This window comes from Eupeodes corollae, chromosome 1, assembly GCF_945859685.1.
Source record: "Eupeodes corollae chromosome 1, idEupCoro1.1, whole genome shotgun sequence".
NCBI classification, from domain to species: Eukaryota; Metazoa; Arthropoda; class Insecta; order Diptera; family Syrphidae; genus Eupeodes; species Eupeodes corollae.
In genome coordinates this window covers 164,765,154-164,785,154 of record NC_079147.1, presented here as the reverse complement: position 1 = coordinate 164,785,154, position 20,001 = coordinate 164,765,154, and the positions used below count along the sequence as shown (strand labels likewise).

The window sequence follows — 20,001 nt, the reverse complement described above, 5'->3', positions numbered from 1 at the left end:
AAATCCAAATTAAGAACACAAAATTTAGAGAAAGTTTAAGAAAAATAATCACATGTTTTAACCAACAAATTTGTATGGGGACTGCTGTTATTTTTCGTATTAATAAAATGAAAATACGCCTTACGCTAATCGGCTGAAAACCTTAGTTTCAATCAACAGCAACACAATTGTTTGGACTGTAGGAGCCAGGAAAGACAAACAGGCGGATGGAATCGGGGTACGCACTTTTTACGAATTCTCTACCTTCGTAATGTCATATTTGATTAAAAGCTTTAGTTCGAAATGGATTACGAAAGCAAAACTTGCCATATAGTTCCTATATGGCTCCAGTAAAAATCACTTCAATGCTCACTATTTATGTGTGTCAAAAAAATTTAGTAATAAAATTGAAGTTTAAGAAATTTAAAGGCAACTAAATATAAAATTGATGATCTCTTATTCAAGGTTTCTTCTTAAGAACCTACATTTTTGCTCCTACTAAAGTTTTTTCAAATTCTAAATTGAGTGAAAACAAACATTTTAGTTGTTTTTGACAGCAAACTACTTTTTGGTGAATATCGTTAAATAACTAATAAATCTATGGATGAAATCTTTTCTTATGCAACTTAACTGTAAAAGTTGTATGGCTCATATGACCCCCCTGGATCGTCAGTTGGTCAAAAGTTGATGAATTTGTGCTGCGTTTTTGGAAAAGGCTGAAATTCCGATTCATATTTTGTTTTTGGTCCAGTTCTCAGTCAAAAGTAGTACTTTTAGTAAGAAAGTTATAGAAGTAAAATACAAATGTTGTTTTGATACACAAAAAATAAATAATTTAAAATATAATAAAATATCCATTAACGCAATACGATTAGTTTTGAATTGAAGTCAGACACGCTCAGCTTTTTACTCTATTAGAGCTCGTAAAGCATGTTTGGAGCTAGCTCTAATTAAAAAAGGGTACACAACCCGAGTGCTCTCTGCTTTGAGCTTAAAAAACGCGTATAACTTATACTTTCTATGACAGCCAGAGCGTAGGGAATCACAAGACAATTTAAACATTTCTACCATGGTAGGGGATCTTATTTGGTCAGTTTATATTCTAAAAATCTTAAAAAATATAAACTGACCACAATTAAATTTACATAGCGAACAGATCCTAGATGTCAATTTTATTTTTCATACAAACCAAACGTCAGCTAAAATGCCGAACTTGATATAAATTGTAAACACATTTCACAACAATTAGTATTTTAATTTTGTTTTAAACATTTCTTAGTTACAAAATGATTGCCCGACCAACTTTAAACAGAATACCCGGAAAAGCGCCCGCTTTAAAATCTGATCATTACATTCAAGATCTCACAAAACTTGATCGAATGCAACTTGTGGAAATAAAAGCCCGCGAAGAGAAGTTAATTTCTAGAATGTGAGTTTTTATTTTTTATTTATATAAATTCTTACTGAAAATACATCCTTCTGTATATTTGTTTTATCAGACCTAATTTAAACATACTTCCCGATAAAGGACAACGTATAAAAGATTTTTTACAAAAAGTTTGCAAGGAACTAGAAAGGCGGTCCGACATAAACGATGCAGCAGAAAAGTTCTCCGAAATGAACATCACAGCCAAAGGTGAGGAAAAACTCATCAACATGGAATGGAATGGCAATCTTAATGGTGATCCAATTCTGGACGTGATTGATAGTGACGATGAAGCTGAATTGGATCCATTGAGAATTATAGCTCAACGTACAATGCACGAAAAGAAAGTCGTAAATATTCCACCCGAAGAGTCTTTAATCACACCAGAAGATATTGAAGAAATCAATTCTTTTACGAATGAAAAACTAGATTCGGTAGTCGATGCAAAAATAGTGAACATAGATGTCAATGAAAAACTTGAAAAGTTAAAACCTCTTTTAAGCCAAAATCGTGAGAACAAATTACATTCACAAGACCTGCAGAAAGATGCACATTTAGAGTATTTGGTGGAAAAAGGAGTTGATCGTCCAGCAATCAAAGAAAAGTTTAAACCATACCAAACTACAATTTCGAATGTTCATGATCCAGAAAAGGAAAAGCTTCGAAAAAAAGGTAAAAACTGGGAAAACACCGCTGCAACACCTCCTTTGATCCAACATGGTGCTACTAAGATGTTGTCGTTAACTGATTCAGTCGAAATACAGAAGGCATATTTGGAAAAGCTAAAGGTAAATGTTTACATGGCATTTTTATATTCAGCACTTATGAACGTAAGTGGGGTTGTTTTTAGAATTATTCTGTGTCGCTCGTTCAAAAAAAAGATGATTTGATGATAGCGATATACCTACTTTACTTTAGGGGGCTACAGTCCTGTGTGAACTAAGGCCTCCTCCATCTACTTCGGTTCCTACCTAGATGTCTCCAGGTGGTGACTCTAAGTTGGATGAGGTCACTTTCCACTTGTGCGCAGCACCTGTTCAAGGATCTTCCTCTAAGCGCTGGTCTGTGCGTGCGGATTCGAAGAATTTCCGGGCCGGAACATTGACTTACATGCGCTCTACGTGACCGCCATCTAAGCCGCTGTAAAGTCCGTAAAGCTCGTCATTTAATCTTCTTCACCACTCCCCCTCTATGCATACCAGACTTTAGATCATGTAAAGAACTTTTCTCTCGAAACGACCCAAGGTGCTTTCATCCGCTTTTGTCATAGTCTGCTTCTGCACCGTGTAGCAGGAAGGGGATGATAAGGGTCTTATATAGTGACACGACGAAGTCCTTAATTTCATCAAAGTTACGTCTGTCGATAACGACGTTTTGACCGAGACGTCGGTTTTGTTGGTCCTTTATTTATGACAGCATGTACTCTCTTTTTTGCCCTCATTAACCGTTAATCCCTCTGCCTCAATACTAGAAGATTTTGTAAGCAATGTTAAGTAAACTGATTCCTCTATAGTTGGTGGGCCTCCTTTTTGGCAGAATCGGGGAAAGAATACTGAGGTTCCATTCAATGGGTATGCTTTATTCCGATCATATCTTACAAATAAGTTGGTACATGCTCCCAACCAAATTATCAGCAACTGCTTTAAAGAGCTTGGCATTCAAGCCATCTACCCTGCGGCTTTGTTAGACTTCTGCTTGGATATGGCAATATTTACTTCATCTAAGTCGGGAAGACAAGATTGTTGGCTTTCATCGCCTATATTGAATGGATCATCCTGCCTGACATTGGAATTCGTCGTCGCCGTCTCAGAAGTGGTCCCTAAATATCCTCAGTATCGTTTTTGCAGGTTTATATTGTGCAACATCAACCGGCTACAATCTCAAGAATCGCCAAATCCTTCTCCCACCGAGTCACAAGTAAGTTCCCTGCCGCCAACACAATGTATCGAAAACAAGTGGCAACATTGCCATTATGCAATCCGAGAAGCCGCCTCTGATGTGCTGGGTTATGCAGCCAACAACAAGGAACCCCTGGTTTGATGAGGAATGTCGACAGGCAAATGCAGCCCAACAACTGGAACGAATATGCAAAAGATTGTTTTGCATATTCTGTACTTTCAGAATGTAATCGACTTCCAGCTTGAACGTTTTTATGAAGAGTGGAGATAAGCCTGTTTCTAGCATTATTATGTTGTTTGGGGTGCATGAAGGAAGGCGGAATGTTCGTTTTAAATAAAATCTCAGGAGTTTTTCCACAGTCTCAAATTTCTTTGCTACCCATATTTGCTGCGTAAAATAGGATTGAATTGCTATGCGCAGTTTTTTGTTGTTGAAACATTCTTTCCATGCCACGTTAATCGCGGTTTTAGCCTTAAGAAGTTTTTCGTTGAGGTGTTTTTCCATACTTAAGTTTTGGGTAAATTATACTCCTAAGTATTTGTATTCTTTCACTTTTTCTATGTTCTCATTGTTGAAGTACCATTGTTCACTTGCGCTTAACCTTCCTCTACCTTTCTTGATAACAATCACTTTCGACTTGTTTAGGTTCACTACCAAGCTCAATCGTCTACAATATTTCGAAAGTCGATTTATCATAAGCTGTAAGGATTGCCGTGAATTTGCCAGCAAGAATATATCATCTGCGAAGAGTAAGGCTTAAATGACCTCGCAAATCTAACACCTCCTGGTAATGCGTCAGTGATGTCATTTATAAATAGTGCGAACACGCTATGACTGAATGCATAGCCCTGTCTTACTCCCGACTGCGTCTGAAACCATTCAGATACCTGCTTTCCATTCCATACCGCTGCTCTCATGTCTGCGTACAAGTTCTGAATAACTCTTCCAAACTTAAACCACATCCCTTATCCAAACAATTTGAACATCAATGCGTTTCGATCAACTGAGTCAAATGCAACTTTAAGATCAACAAAAAAAGTGTACAGCTTTTTATTTTTTTCCAAAAAAGACTCGGCAATGCTCCTTAAAACGAATATATGATCGATAGTCGAGTGACCCGACCTGAATCCGGCTTGAGACTCACATAATAGATTATTCGAGTCTATCCACGTGTTCAGCCGCTTTAGTAGAATCCCAGTAAATATTTTATAGGAAGCGTTCAAAAACGAGATTCCTTTATAGTTGGCTGAATCTTCAATGTTGCCATTTTTGTGTATCAGAAAAATCAAAGCATCTTCAAACTGCTGAGGGATGATTCCAATTTTAAAAACTTGATTATATATGTTTGCCAGGTACTTAATCAGTTCGTCAGTGCCATATCTGTAGAATTCCGCTGGTATCCGCTATTCCATCATCGTTGACCTATGCTTGGAAATTGCATTGTCTAAAATCTCGTCATGAATATAGGGTTGGGCATAGTAGATCATGACTGGGTCCAACATTGCTGGGTTCAGCAGTTGATTAAAATGATTTCTTAGAGTAGAAGTATCCAATCCACGACGGATAATATACTTCGATCCATTTAGTTTTCGTTCCAAGATCCAAAATTCAGAGGGACTAATACATCTATGTAGCTAGCTTTTCTGCCTCAGCTTCATAATAGTTTACTCTTTTTTCCTTACAAACCGCTTTATAAATTTGATTGTGTTTAATATATGATCTGAATAGTTTTTTTTTTTTGAACTTCAAAGTCAGTTATAAGTGAGCTCCATTTACATCTTTCCAAGCTATAATCTACAACAGAGCAACCATGTTTCCCAACAAATGTGAATTCACTTTGGTTGTCTCCCTCACTGGTACCGAATTGGATCCGGAGACCGAAAGAATTGCATAGATCCAATAACTTTGCACTCCTTCCATTCTTCGTTGCATCTTTCGTTTTCCTGCTCATACCAATTCGATCATTTTCCGTTCCTCCTTTGTTACAGATCTTGGCATTTAAATCTCCAACTAGCAGCAAATTTTCAACCAGGTTTACCGATGTAATAAACTCCTAGTTTTTTCAAAATCCGCATCCCTTTGGTTACAATTTATATACGTTATATATTGCCAATATGCGGAATTTCTTGCCATAAATGTTTAGATCCAGACATCTTACCTCCTTATAGCTTTTGGTACCCAATGACTTCTTTTTATTCCCGCACATTGAAAAACAAATGCGCGGGAAACGTTTTCCTACCCCCGAAGAAGTCGTTTATGCATTCAAAAACTATGTATGTATTTAAAAACTGTACCTCAATCTGAGTTGAAAAAGTGCTACGAAAATTCGTTCGAACACATGCAAAAGGGTGTTGGGTATTGCTCTTTATGGAGAATAAACAAAAAAAAAAAAAAACAATAAGAGGCCAAGACCAATCGCCCTAGACAACTTTAAATGATATTCTCAATTTGAAGCCACCAAAACTGGTTCTCCTGCCTCACCCTATCTCTTCGGTCCCTATCGGAAATTAGCAGAACCGCCTCCCTATCCTGTATCAGCCCTCGATTGTCTAAAGAGGAAAGCTTCGGGCGAAATGTTGCCAATTAAACGTGCACTTTCGTGGTAGGTACTCATTGTTGGGGTAGTAAGTCCCAAAAATGAAGCTATTAGACGACGACATCGCTGTCGCAATGTGCCCCTACCAAGCTTCAGCAAGAAATTATCTATTTTGTTTCTGTTGGCTCTGTTGTATAGAACCTGGTTTTAATAGTAATGTTTCTACTCCGACATTGGTGTTCTGTGTAGTCCAAAGCAACGTCGCAGACATTGTCTCTCAATCACCCAAACCTTTTCCATTTGAGATGGGGTAACGTTAAATCGTACAGGGCACCCATAAGCAATCATCGGCTGGATAAGGGCCATGTAGCAAATCACCACCTTGCTGTCAAGACGGCTGCTAAAAAACAACCGGCAAAGGCTCCCCTAGCTCTTGCCATACTACTACTCATATGTCTGTCGAAATAGAAGTACTGATACAACCAAATGCCAAGATACTTTACTACACTTTTATTCGGCAGTGGCTGTCGATTTTGCCCAACTATCACTAAATTAAGCTCCATGCAGCGGAGTCCTGAACAAAATATTTTCGCATTTCTGAATGTTTATTTTCAACTTCCAGTCATCGCAATATTGCTGAATCTTGTTGAAGTCACCCTGTAAAAGTGTCTTGATAAGCCCAAATGTGGGGCCGTTCTGCACGCAATAAGGTCGTCGGCGTACGCTATTGCCTGAGTCGGACTTTCTATCAGATCACTGGTGTAAATGCTGAACAAGATCGGCTAGTTAACTGCTCCCTGTTGAAGACCATTTTTAGTAAACCGTCTACCATTAAGCATGTCATAAAGCATATACAATAGTGGTTTACTTATGCCAAGTCTGTTTAACTTTAGACACAGACGCTCTAAACATACAGTGTCGAAGGCCTTCTCCAAGTCAACCAGACAATCACCCGTATATTGTCTTTTAGATTTGTTCCACTGGATATCAGAAACAAGCTTAGACGTAGCATGAATAGTGTCATGTCCCTCCTTAAAGCCGAACTGATTATCCTAAATTATTTTGTTGTTCTCAGCCCACTTGGACAGAGCTCTATTTATAACCTTCTCGAATACCTTACTGATACTCGGCACCAGACTTATCGACCGGAGATTCGCCGGATAGGAGTTGTACTTCCCCTTTTTCGGGAGAGGATGTACCACAGCTGTTTTTCAATGGACCGGATAATATGCATTAATCAGAACGTTGTTAAACAGAGTGGTATAAATGTCCACAGTTTCCTGAGGTAAATGTCATTCGCTCGAATGCGGCAATTCTGACGAATCGACTAAGGTGAGCTTTCTTGCATATTGTAAGTCTTCTTGCATAATGCAAGTCTTTTTGCATTATTTTCATCAACTATGAGTGTGAGAGCATTTCTTGGGCATGGCCATGATATGGGGTGGGTTTTTGCAGTACGAGCATACACTGGTGCTTTCACATCTCCTACAGACCCGGTTTGCTCTAATTTTGTACGCACATTTAGACGATTAAATTAACCGAAAAAATCACGAAGTTGTATAATAAGTCTGAATAATTTTAACGCGTTGTCTGACTGTGTATCAAATAGAGTTGGTCTAAAACTAAAAAAAAAGAAACTCTAAAATTTCCCATGAAGTGCAGACAAACATTTGACGTTTGGGTGTATTTCACATAAATAATCACGTATAACTTGCTTAAGTCTATCATCATACCTTAGAAAGATTGCTTAGTATTCATTTAAGGGCAAGTATTGATACAAGACTTATGTCTTTGTCTCAACATGCCTAATGTGAAGGCAATTTTATGGAAACGGCACGGGCGTTACACACCATCGAATATTCCCTCCATCATAGAGTGTTCACTATGGTTGCTGTCCTTGACATTGAAGGCGGTTTTAGCAACGTAGTCACATGTTCGGGTTCGCTTGGGGATATAATATAATTCATATAATGACTAGCAGAATAATTAACTCAAAACTGGGCAACTCCCTGCTAGAAGATTAGTTAGTGGAAGGACACCGCAGGGTGGTGTCCTATCCCCTCTACTCTAGAACCTGGTTGTAAATGAAATCCTAACTGGTACTAGATCCGGAAGGTTTCAGAGGGATTGCCTATGCGGACGACGTTGCTATAGCGGTTTCAGGAAAATGTCTTAAGACCCTAATACTTTACCCAGTGGAGTCTTTTGGCATGGGCCAGGGCCCAGGGAACAGGGCCCCCAATTATTTGGCCCCCAAATCCACCAACTCAAAATAAATGAATCGATACAAGAATTATATAGAAAACAAAATAAAGTTGGTAAACAGTAACAGAAAAAAAAGCTTCATTTTATTCTCCGTTCCGTTGAAATGTCGAAAACAAACCAACCTCCATCACTAAAACTCGACAAGAAGTCCTAGACATAACTCTTGTCTCAGATACTATACACCATATGATCTTGGACTGGAAAGTCCTCAAAGAACACTTGTTCTCTGATCTTAGATATATCCAGCTCAATATCAATGTGAATGAAAAACCGAGTCCATTGACTTTTCGAAATTATCGGAAAACTAACTGGGCTTCATACAGGAACACAAAGTTTACTAAAACCTGGACTATCTAGTCCTTCCTCTAACGCTCACGAACTTGACAACAAAATCAATGACCTCACCTCAGCTATGAACAGATCGCTGGAAATTGCTTGCCGACTTATACACATAAGAGAAAAGAGGAAACCACAATGGTGAGCCTCAGAGCTTGACTCGCTCAGAAAAGAATGCAGGAAACTCTTCAACCGAGCCAAAGCCGCAAGACCAGCATCTCACTGGGAATCTTACAAAAAATCTGTACGAATTTACAAGAAGGCCCTAAGGAAATCTAAGCGATCCTTCTGTGGCACGATAGATGAAACTTCTGAAGCCTCTAGGTTACGGAAACTTCTTTCAACTAGTCCAGCTATGCCAAGCTGCTTGAAAAATGCAGACGGCTCCTGGACAAATTCAAGTAATCAATCGCTGAACTTACTATTGGACACTCACTTTCCTGGTAGTTCTCTTACCGAAACTTGCAACGTTCAAGTTCAAATACAACATATCCACAAGGTCTGATCACAAGGGATAAGCTACAATGGGCTCTTAACAGCTTCAAACCTTTTAAATCTACAGGACCAGATGGAATAATACCAGCCGAATTACAAAAGACTTCTGATATAATTGCACCAATCCTTGAGGCAATTTTTACCAGCTGTCTTTACCTGGTCCATGTTCCCTCGGCATGAAGAGAAGTTAAAGTTGTTTTTATACCTTAAGCAGGTAAATACTCCCAAGTCAATCCTAAAGGTCTACGACCTATAAGTCTATCATTCCTTCTTAAGACCTTGGAAAGATTGAATGATATCCATTTAAGGGCACGTATCGATACAAGACTTCTGTCTTCGTCTCAACATGCCTACTGTAAGGGTTAATCGGTGGAAACAGCGTTACACACTTTAGTACGCACCATCGAATATTCCCTCCATCATAAAGAGTTCACTATGGTTGCTTTCCTTGACATCGAAGGTGCCTTTAACAACGTGGACACATCTGCAATCACATCTGCACTGACATCTCTAAATGTAGAGAGTTCGCTTCGCGAGTTAATTCATTTAAAGCTGACTAGCAGAATTATTAACTCAAAACTGGGCAACTCTTCTGGTAGACGATTCGTTAGTAGAGGGACACCGCAAGGTGGTGTTATATCCCATCTCCTCTGGAACATAGTGGTAAATGAAATCCTAACTAGTCTGGATGCGGAGGGTTTCAGAGTGATAGCCTATGCGGACGACGTTGCTATAGCAGTTTCAGGAAAGCATCTTAACATCTTAAAAGAACTCTTACAAAATGCTTTAGACAGACTAATACTTTGGGCTGATAGGTGGGGACTGGGTGTTGACCCACACAAAACCGATTTAGTCTTATTTTCTAGGAGATACAAAATTCCATTTGTCAACCCTACCTATATTAAAAGAATCCAATTCAAATTCTCAGACAAGACTAAATACCATGGCCTTGTCTTAGATAGAAACTAAATTGGAAACGCAACGTACAGGAAAGAGTCAAAAAAGCTACTGTAGCTCTCTTTTCTTGCAAAAAAGCTATCGGTAATAAATGGGGCTTACAACCCAGAATCACGCATTAGCTATACACATCGGTAATCGGACCGATTTTAATGTACGTTGGACTGCTTTAGAGAAACGTATAAACAGGGATAAATTAAATAAAGTTCAACATTCAGCTTGCCTATGTATAAGCGGATCGCTCTACCTAACACCTCTTGACATTTTTAGCAAACAAATAGCTGCAAGCTCTGCTATTCGCCTCAAAGCTTCGGCGCAGTGGACTAACAACAACATTGGCCACTCCGTAATTCTTAGGTATTTAGAATTAATTCCGAAGCACACAGGCTACACTATCCCCCAACTGCAATTCGACAGATATTTCTAGACTTCTATACCTCCCAGATCTTTCTGGGGGGATAGGAAATTCCTCGAAGACGAGTCAATTCATTTTTACACAGATATTTCAAAAACAAAAGAAGGGGTTGGTGGAGGTGTGTACTCTGAACGACTGAATTTAAGTCTCTAATTCCGGCTTCCCAATTATTGTAGCGAGTTCCAGGAACTTTTGGCGATTATGGGAGATTTGTCCTGGCTTAAAAAAAACCTGATATTAACATCTGATATCCGTACTTTCTGAAATAGTAAAGTCGCTATAAAATCTTGTCTCAGCTTCAGCTTCGCTATGTGTTGGGCCATGTAGACATTTCAGGAAATTGTTTTTTTTTTTAATCAATTTTTTTTTCACTATTTCTTAAAGCTAGACAAAAATCCATAAAATTAGCCTTATTAACCATAACTTGCAACTAACTTACTGGTCCCTTACGGATACTTTAAGTTAATTTCAGGAAATTGTAAGACAGATGAATGGCTTAGGATGACCTACCAATCGCTGTATGTAAACTATTGCTAATGCAAGACGCTATGAAGGGGTCAAACAGGTGAAATAATATCACCACGTGTCAGGCCACGAAAACATCTGGCCTACACTTGATTAAAAGCGCTCAAATAGCACTGTCTTATAGTAAAGCACGCCTTGCGGCTAAGCGTTTTCTCAAATGACTTTTGCAAAAGCTGTAATAATGAGAAAGAGGAGGAAACAGTTTTTCAACTTCTCTGTACATGCCCTGCTCTAGTTCAAAAACACAAGAATTCCCTAGGAGAATTCTTATAATATAACGATCTAAATTCATTGAGCTAACAAGAAAGCCTCAATATTCAGTCTAAGTGTGTCCTACTCCATTACGGACAGCCACTTTTACCTAACCTAACCATCACTTGCTACTTCTATATTATGAACATACATTTTATTTAAATATATACAGTTACATATAAGGATATCGTTAGTGAATAGCAAATTTAAATATTAATAACGTTTGATATTTTTAGGCACTCCAAGAGAAACAAGCTGCCGAACGATTAGCAGCAAAAATACAACGAGCAGCAAACAATAAAATTGAAATACCGAGTGAAGCTGTCCGTAAAGATAATCCAATATTTAATACCTACAGAGATCCAAAGGTTCAACAAATAAATATTGAAGGCGTGCAAAAAATTGATGAAAATGATGAAGTGGAAGATCTAGATGATGAAAAATCAGGAGGAGTTGTGTACACCGTTTTTGAATAAAGAGTTAAAATTGTCAAAGAAGTGCACAAGCCTTATACGTACCTTCAGAGTAACTTTCTAAAAGTAAAATGTAAATAATTCATAGTTTTAATAAATGTAGACATTTAAACAATTAAAATAAAGATAAAACAACTGTTTGCCTAATTCTGAAAAGTGGGTTTATCTAAGCCCTCCCATTAAGGAAATTATTGATTTCCAGATGAAAAGAAAAAGTGATTTTTGTATAGTAAATATATTTTTATTATTTATTTTTAACAATCAAAATGGAAAAAAATATACAATATCTCTCTACTTGGAGATATTATTTTTGAACAATATTACTAGGCGCTTTTAGAATATAATTCGGTATCACAAATATTTTGTTTTATTTTAACAACATGGCAGATGTTGGCGTAATGGCTATTTCTTATTGTCAGCACTTTTTGTAGCGATCAAAGCTAATTTGATAAAAGATTTTACATACTAGGAAATTTTTAATATAATCTAGAAATCTGGAAGAGTTTTTGTGCATTTAGAATTTAGAAAATAAGACGATATATTAATTATTTCCTCTTCTTGAGTAATTTTTCACTGTCTGTCTCATCATTGTTGGGTGGTCCTGGATATATGAAACATAGAAACAATTGAGGTGCGCTTAATAGCAGCAGGAATGCATTTTGGTACTGAAATATATAAAGGGTGTCATTTAAAGTTGGACAGTTTTGTTGTTATAAATTTTAAAACGTACAATTAAAATTTGATTTTTTAAAGAAATCCCATAAGTTAGCCATAAAGCTGCAACCATTGTTCCGCATAGAATGATGGGAAAAGGGAGATTTGCTGCACTTTTCTTTCTGATAATCTCACCTACTCCTAACATTGGTGATCCCACTAAACATGCTAATAGAGTTGTTAATAATGTGCCAAAGCGAAATTCAAGCTGTGTGGGATCCTCCAAGCTTGCGTATGCAATACAAGTTGCCGAAAAGACACTTGCCCATACAATTTGTTTTCGAATTGATGGCCTAGTTTCTGCTGAAGTATATACATAGAAGCAAAGCATGTAAATTGCATTGATGGCAAGACCGATGAGGTTAGTTCGGATCATTGCAGTGTCGTTAACAATTGATGCAAGTTTGTATCCAAGAATAGAACTGAAAAAAAAAACAAAAATAAACTTGATTATTATATTCTTTTAGGCACCTAGAACTTTATAAAGATAATATATTTTGTTTTGCTGGGGGGGAAGAGTAGAACATGCAAAATTAGATTGAAAATAATTAAGAGATATATTTAGTCCAACACAAAAACAATATTATACGCTTATAACAAAAAAGTAGATTCTAAGTTTTTAAAAATAATATATGAAAAAAGGGCTAATAGGCTAAGATTTTAATTTTTTGCGTGAAAGGAAACCAGTTGTTATTAAAGTTGTAAAGTTCTTCTGCCGGCGGCTCATAGTGACCACGTTTCTGAGAAAAAATGCATCAAAAATACAACATTTTTGGAAAATTGAAATAGGGAGGAAAAATTTTAAATTTTTCAATCTCAAATATGGTTTCGACAGGAGTGTATGTGGTCTTGTAGAAGTTGACTCGACTCCCTTATTGCGAATATGTTCAGACAGACGTCCACGTGGCTCTGGATTTTCCGGGCATACGTCGCCGACAACACGTTTATTTTGGTGTTTTTGGACTCTTCGGAAACCACTTCAGATTAGTCGCTTTCGAAAGCCCTGGACTTCTGTGGCTGAATTCCAGACGCACGCGATTAAAATAAAAATGGCGGGTTTTTTAAGCAAATCTTTGGGTAACAGGCGTAGCCCAATAAAATATACATATCGAAATCGAAAGCTCTTCCATACCAAAGTATAGTTAAACTTTCAAAAAAATGGGTTGGCAGTTGAGGGAAATCACTCTTGTTTTATGTTAACAGAAAGATATAAAAATAAATTAGGTGACGCAACAGTCCGTTGAGAACTAGAAGGGGCCTACTGACTTACAACTTTCAACCATTGCGTGTCAGAGATGGATACAGAGAGATATTACCTCTAAAAAAATTTAAAAAAAAAATACCACCAAAAAAAACCGGGTGTTGTTGATGTTTTTTGAAATGGTTTTTTAATAACCACGAATTATAATGTACAATAATTTAAAGATTTTTTAAAAAATGTAAGTTAAAAATGGTTTCACTGCTTTTGAATTCTGTTCACCATAAATCTATTGATATTTGTCATAAAAACTACAATTATGATAATTTTAGAAAATTTAATTGTTCTAAAATGGTTTATAAATTTAATTTTCATAATTTATCTTTGATGAATAATTGTTTTTGTAATATTAATTGGTCAAATGAGTTCCTGGATAAAAATATACATGAAAAGATTGTATAGCAGAAAAGTTAGCTCTCATCCGGTTTGGTATAATAAACGCATATTAAATTTGAAGAATGCAGCGTTTGAAAAATATAAAGAAAAACCTTCCGATGATTCTTATGCAGTTTTTTCTCATCTCAGGAAATAGTTTGTTTTTCTTTCGAAATTTCTTTATTGTAATTATATTCATTTTGTTGAAAGTAATCTAAAGCAATCTTTAACATCTTTTTGAAAAATTATAAATACTAAACGAAGTACTACTGGATTTTCAACAACTATGTTTTTTGGTAATAATAAATAGTGGACAGTTTCTTGAAAGTATTTATAACTCTTCTACATCTTCAACAATAAATTATCAATATATTAATGCCTTGCAATCTATTTTTGATTGTTCCAGTATATCATTTGACTTCACTGATATTGAAGATGATTTGCTTTAACTTAAACCTAAAAAAACTGCAGATATATGTATTAGGATTTTTCCCAATGGTTTTTCGTCATTTCTGTTCCGCTATTACCACTATTCAATGAATCTATTTCCAATGGTATTTTCCTGAATGAATGGAAAGTCTCTATCATTGATCCGATTCTTAAATCTGGATCAAAAAACTTAGTAAAGAACTATAGACCAATAACTAAGCTACCTGTTGTTCCAAAGCTTTTAGATAGCCTTGTTCAAGATAAATTTAAATCTATCATAAAGCAAAATGTAAGTAAATATCAACATAGTTTTTGGAGAGGTAGGTCTACTAATTCTAATCTAGTAAAAATCACAAATTTTGTCATTAATACTCTGGACAATCGAAAACAAGTTCATGTGATTTATAGAGACTTTTTAAAAGCCTTTAGTATGGTTAAAATAAAAAAACTTCAAGCGCATGGCTTCCATGGACCGCTACTTCAATGGTTTTCTTCATATTTACTTGGTCGAAAACATTATGTAAAGATCGGGGACTTTTTCTCAAAAGAGATTAAAGTAATTTCTGGTGTTCCAGAAGGTAGTCATATGGGTCTTTTATTATTCTTACTTTTTATTAATGATCTTATGCGGATGACATAAAGTTCTTTTCTCGAATTTCTAATTTAAATGATTGTCTTCTGCTTCAAAATGATCTTAATTAATTTGTTGATTGGTGTAAGTCAAATGATTTGTTGTTAAATGTTGACAAGTGTGCTTGTATGGCCTACGATAGAACTTTGTTAAATATTATTCCAAACTATTTATTAAATAATTTTCGGTTACAAGTTGTTGAAAAGTTCAAAGACTTGGGAGTTATATTTGATTTTAAATTGAAATTTAACTTACTTATTAATTATATTGTATCCAAAGCAAATTATTTACTTGGATTCATCAAAAGAAACTCATTGGAATTTAAGGACTCTTACACTATTAAATCTCTCTTGAATATAACTGTGTTGTTTGGAGCTCTACAACTGATTTAAAAAAAAGAGAATTGAAAATGTTCAAACAAAAATTCTCAGATTTGCTCTTCGAAAACAATGTAGAAGGTTTCCATCATTCTTATAATTCGAAATGTCTATTACTTGGTATACAAACTCTTGAGTCGAGAAAAAATATGTATATGTATAGTGTCATGTTCATTCGTGATATTTTGACTTCAACTATTGATTGTGAGAGTTTGCTTAACTGCTTGTATCTGTATGTTCCTCCAATTTTCTTAAGAGCCAGACCACTCTTATCAATTGATTCTAGTTTAGTTATTAACATATATCAATGTCCAGAAACTTATTTAAAAGTCGATTATTCACTTTAATTAGTTCATTTTTTTTTTTAATTTTATACATTATATGTATTTATAAATTGAATTGTGTTATACATGTACTTAATTTGAAATCTGTTGAATGTAAATTCGTAGATTGGTTACTTAAAAAAAAAAACAAACTAATAAACTTTTACGATTGAAGTCGCGAATACGTATGATTCCAATTAATATGTAGAGGTCTTAAAATCAATATATATCCATAGGTCTGGCTTTCGAAGTCTAGCCAAACTTGTGCAAGACAAATGCGGCCATATTCACGTCTGTCGATACCATATTTGAGATCAGCGAGTCGTAGGTGTCAAGATGCGATGCATTTAAAGTGGTTTCCCCAATTTTCAACTTTAGGAAAAGTTTTACTTTTGATGGACTTTTTCCAGAAAGCGGCCACTATGTGCCGGCAGATGAACGTTTCTGTAATCACCTTTACCAAGACTAACTACAACTTTAATATCAACTCCTTTACGCCAAAAAAAAATAAACCCTCAGCTCTCGGTCTTTAATGTTTTGGTTTTTAATTTTGTTTTGATTAGATTTGAAATTTCAATGTTGTTTTATTAAAGCCGCCAATTATATATCTATTATTAAATATAAATATGTGAAGGAACATAGAAAATCAAGCCAAATATGGATAGACAAGAGGAAGGAGTAACTTTACGGTGCAGGGTACCCAGTACCGGCGGCGTCTGTCAGTGGTGTCGATATCCAGCGACCACAACAATAACCTTAAAACCCCGGGTGTGGCTCACTTGGCTTCTGAGTAACGCAGTGCTACAAGTGAAAAGAGGAGTAATATTTTCCCCACCACCGCCAGCAGCGAACACAACACCCCTGCCACAACACAACACAAGCCGCCATCCGCCCGAAATGCTGTTCCTTCTCCCACAAAAACGGACGAGGGGAAACAAAGCGACAAATATTTTGGATCAATCTTCAACATCATGGTAAGATGTTTATGAATAAGTTAGATTTTTATCTAACGAAGCAGTTATCAATATATATTTTTTAGAGCCACTACTCTTTAATTGTTTTTGATAAGATAAAATTCATCAACTTTCCGTAAAATGTATCTTAACGTAAAGATAATTATGCCAAAGAAAGTTTTTGACGTGGTTGATTTAATTTATACATTCTACCAGTTGTATATAAAACAATGGAAGCATAATGTCCCCCTGTGCTATGACATAGTAAGCCTTACAATACCTGCATACTTCTTATTAACATAAAACCAAAACCAGTATGCAAAATAATGAATGTTAGATCAATTTCAATTGACTTTAATTTCATGATTCTATTAGAATTATTATTATTGATGGTGTGACCTTGGGTAAAAATAAAGAATTCAGATTAGATTTTTTTCTTATCACAACTTAAACAAAATTGTTACCTAACATTGAATGACAAAACAGAAAAAAAGGGTTTTTTTCTGTTGGGCTTATTCTTACATGACCATACCCCCCAAAAAGGGAGCTGCTGAGAATCCATCTGCGAAGCCTCTTTTCCTTATATCGTTGATTAGAAATCCACCAGAAAATGCTTGTAAGCAGGTTACTATACCAGCAACTGCGCCAATAGTTTCGCTATATGGACCAAGCAAGTCGCCGAGTGTGTTTAACATTTTATTGATTTGTTTACTGAGATTTGTGAATATAACGTAAAAAAACCAACCGCACTCGACCCAACAAGATGTTTCTTTTGAACTGGGATTAGTTTCTGATATACTCTGCCACTATATAAGCTACTAGCTTATCTTCGAATTGACAACTACTCTGATCTGCAACAAGTGTTTGATTTTGGTTGGAGGTGGGAGTGGGCGCTTGTCAAGTTAGGTTACTATGCTACTAGTGGGAGACTATGTCAGTTGAGTATCGTGACCGAAGCAATTAAATTTTAGAGATGACAAATCGCATGATCTTGAGTACAGTAAGGCCAAAGAAAAATTAGAGGAGATATTATAAACTTTTAAGAAGTGAAACAAATTTAAATTAACGCAAGCTAGCGATCTTAATTTCGAATAAAAGTGACAACAAAGGAGATTTAGAGTTTTTTCCTGAGGTGCCTATAAAATGTAAAATGGTTCGCTAAAGCAACCTTGTTTGATTGGGTTCGGTTATGGTATTTGTAGAAACAAATGCATCGTGTAAAATAAAATAACGTTTTCTTTAAGAATTTAACATTTAGATTTATTTTTGGTTTTTGATTTGTTACGTTTTGCAAAAGACTTATCACATTTTCTTAATAAAAATAAAATATCTTGAATATCAAACACATTTTAATTTAATGTTATGAATTTAATACTTTTTTATTTTTTGCATTTGTAAAAATTCAAAATTTTAACCAAACATGACATTTCGATGGTTGAGAAGTCGAGAATGTGGGTCCCCCGATTCCGCCTGTCTGTTTATCTGTCCTGTCAATTGCGTAACTTCGAAGCTTAGTTTTTAAGCGGATCCGCGTTAGGCGTTTTCTATTAGAACCGTTTTTTTCTTTTAAGTTTCCTCAAGGACTAATGAACCGAATTCAATCAAATACACTCCATATTATATAGAGTGTCTTTGATTTCAATATTTTTTTTCTGCACAAGCTCTTATATTATGTTTGATGATCAAAAATGTCATTGTTTTTTTCCAAAATTCGTTATTTCGAAAACCAGTCGATCATGCTTGTTTTGACATTCACATGAATAGTCTATTCGTTATAATAATTGTATTCCTTCGAATAACCTTTCTTAATTTTGAGATTCGAACGAATAATGGCCCTCCTCTTAAACCTGTTGGTAAATGAAACCCTAATGGCCCAACTAAAACAGACTTAACCGAAAGTAAACTAATGTTAAAACCGAACGAAAAGTTATCAAAAGTTATCGTCAAAACAAAAAATAACCATAATGTATTCAACTAACTTAAGCAAATTTGACATTTGCTTAAGCTCAAGCCATTTAAATGGCCCTTGCGTAATTTCGCGAAAGTTTGCGAAATTTAACGAAACTTAGCAGAACGTCTATTATAGTTAGTGACATATAATGGCCCAAATATAATAGACTTAACCGAAAGTAAGCTTATGTCAAAACCGAACGAAAAGTTATCAAGAGCTTAAGCTCGGTTAAGTCTATTATAGTTGGGCCTTTCTCATTTGCGAAAGATAGCATAAAATGAGCTTCAAAAAATTCATCTTCCTTATCAGCTGTTTGAAATTTACTATGTTTCTATTTGATTAGTATGGCCCTTTTTTGTTTCTAAATATTTTATAGATGATGGATTAAGAATCGAGAAACAAAATAAATGATACACTTTCTCATTATGAAGTAAAGTTTAACGATAAAGAACTATGTAAATATTCATTACATTTCTTTTTGTGAAATGTGAAATCTTTGTTTATTTGTTATTGTTTTGTTTAAAAAAATAATAATAAACAAAAATAAAAATATGGTGTTTGTGTTGTTAAATTATTTAATTTCTCCGCTTTTCCCTTCGAAAATCTTTCTGTATCAACACGGTTTGTTAAAAAACTTTGTTTCCTACGGTCCAATATTTTGATTGAATTTTTCTTTAGTTCATGGTTTGTACAGTTGGAGTGCGACTTTTCCATGAGATAATTAAAAACTAACATGTTTTATTGCTTAATCGACAGACAAATTTAAGCAACACAAAAATGACATTTAAAAAAATATTCTTTCGAATGTCAAAATTCAAATAGATTTCGCAAATAATGAACCTTCTATGGATTGAGTGAACTTTCAATTTTTTCGATTAACAATGGGCAGATTCAGACGACATAAGAGACTTGAAAGTAAGTCAAGTTTCGTGTATCTGATTGGTCAGCTGCCAAGAAATTGTGAAGGAAAATCTCCCTAACTATTAAGTCAAATCTACTTATGTCAAAATGACAGTTGATCATGTTTTTCATTCAATCGAAAGCTGAATTTTATTACTCCATAAATCATTTATTATTTACAAAATTCCAATGAATGTTTTGTAAAAAAGAGTATCTTCTCAAACTGGAAGATAAATAAAAAGAATTATTTTACAATACAAAATACAAACCGTGATGGACTTTGGTAGTTTTTTGTACGCCAAACTGAAGGTAGAGGTAAGTTAAGTAATGAAAAGTTCTTAGTTTAAAATGTATGACACTTGAAAAACTAACAAGCTGATTGGTCAAAATTTACGTTCAAAGAATGCAGTGAATAAAGTCCCTTATGTTGTCTGAACCTGCCTAATCTAATCGTTGAGTCTCAAAATTAAGTTTCAACGAATAAGTACCTGTATTTTGTTTTCAAAAATCAAATTTAAAATTAATACTAAAA

At 35.3% G+C, this 20,001-nt stretch overlaps 2 protein-coding genes across 2 annotated transcripts; one reads left to right on the top strand and one right to left on the bottom strand.

Annotated features, from left to right (window-relative positions):
* Positions 1-1,161: 1,161 nt before the first annotated feature.
* On the top strand, positions 1,162-11,693 carry LOC129940107 (DNA-directed RNA polymerase II subunit GRINL1A). The gene is made up of 3 exons (XM_056048351.1): positions 1,162-1,408; positions 1,479-2,193; positions 11,322-11,693. Exons 1-3 carry the CDS (start codon positions 1,266-1,268, stop codon positions 11,559-11,561), a joined length of 1,098 nt encoding a protein of 365 aa, XP_055904326.1. The 5' UTR covers positions 1,162-1,265; the 3' UTR covers positions 11,562-11,693.
* Positions 11,694-11,777: 84 nt separating this feature from the next.
* LOC129940108 (sugar transporter SWEET1-like) lies at positions 11,778-17,499 on the bottom strand. The gene is made up of 3 exons (XM_056048353.1): positions 17,141-17,499; positions 12,289-12,694; positions 11,778-12,223 (listed from the first exon to the last, which is right to left on the bottom strand). The coding sequence occupies exons 1-3, from the start codon at positions 17,311-17,313 to the stop codon at positions 12,104-12,106; spliced, it is 699 nt and encodes a 232-aa protein (XP_055904328.1). The 5' UTR covers positions 17,314-17,499; the 3' UTR covers positions 11,778-12,103.
* Between the last annotated feature and the right edge of the window lie 2,502 nt (positions 17,500-20,001).

Bases quoted from the DNA above. Each gene is read 5' to 3' on its own strand.
- LOC129940107 (XM_056048351.1), top strand. From the start codon at position 1,266: ATGATTGCCCGACCAACTTTAAACAGAATACCCGGAAAAGCGCCCGCT. The intron at 1,409-1,478 runs GTGAGTTTTTAT...TTGTTTTATCAG, and splicing joins GAGAAGTTAATTTCTAGAAT to ACCTAATTTAAACATACTTC. The intron at 2,194-11,321 runs GTAAATGTTTAC...TGATATTTTTAG, and splicing joins CATATTTGGAAAAGCTAAAG to GCACTCCAAGAGAAACAAGC.
- LOC129940108 (XM_056048353.1), bottom strand. From the start codon at position 17,313: ATGTTAAACACACTCGGCGACTTGCTTGGTCCATATAGCGAAACTATT. The intron at 12,695-17,140 runs GTAAGAATAAGC...TTTTTTTTTCAG, and splicing joins TTTTTGGGGGGTATGGTCAT to TTCTATTCTTGGATACAAAC. The intron at 12,224-12,288 runs GTACGTTTTAAA...TATATATTTCAG, and splicing joins TAAAAAATCAAATTTTAATT to TACCAAAATGCATTCCTGCT.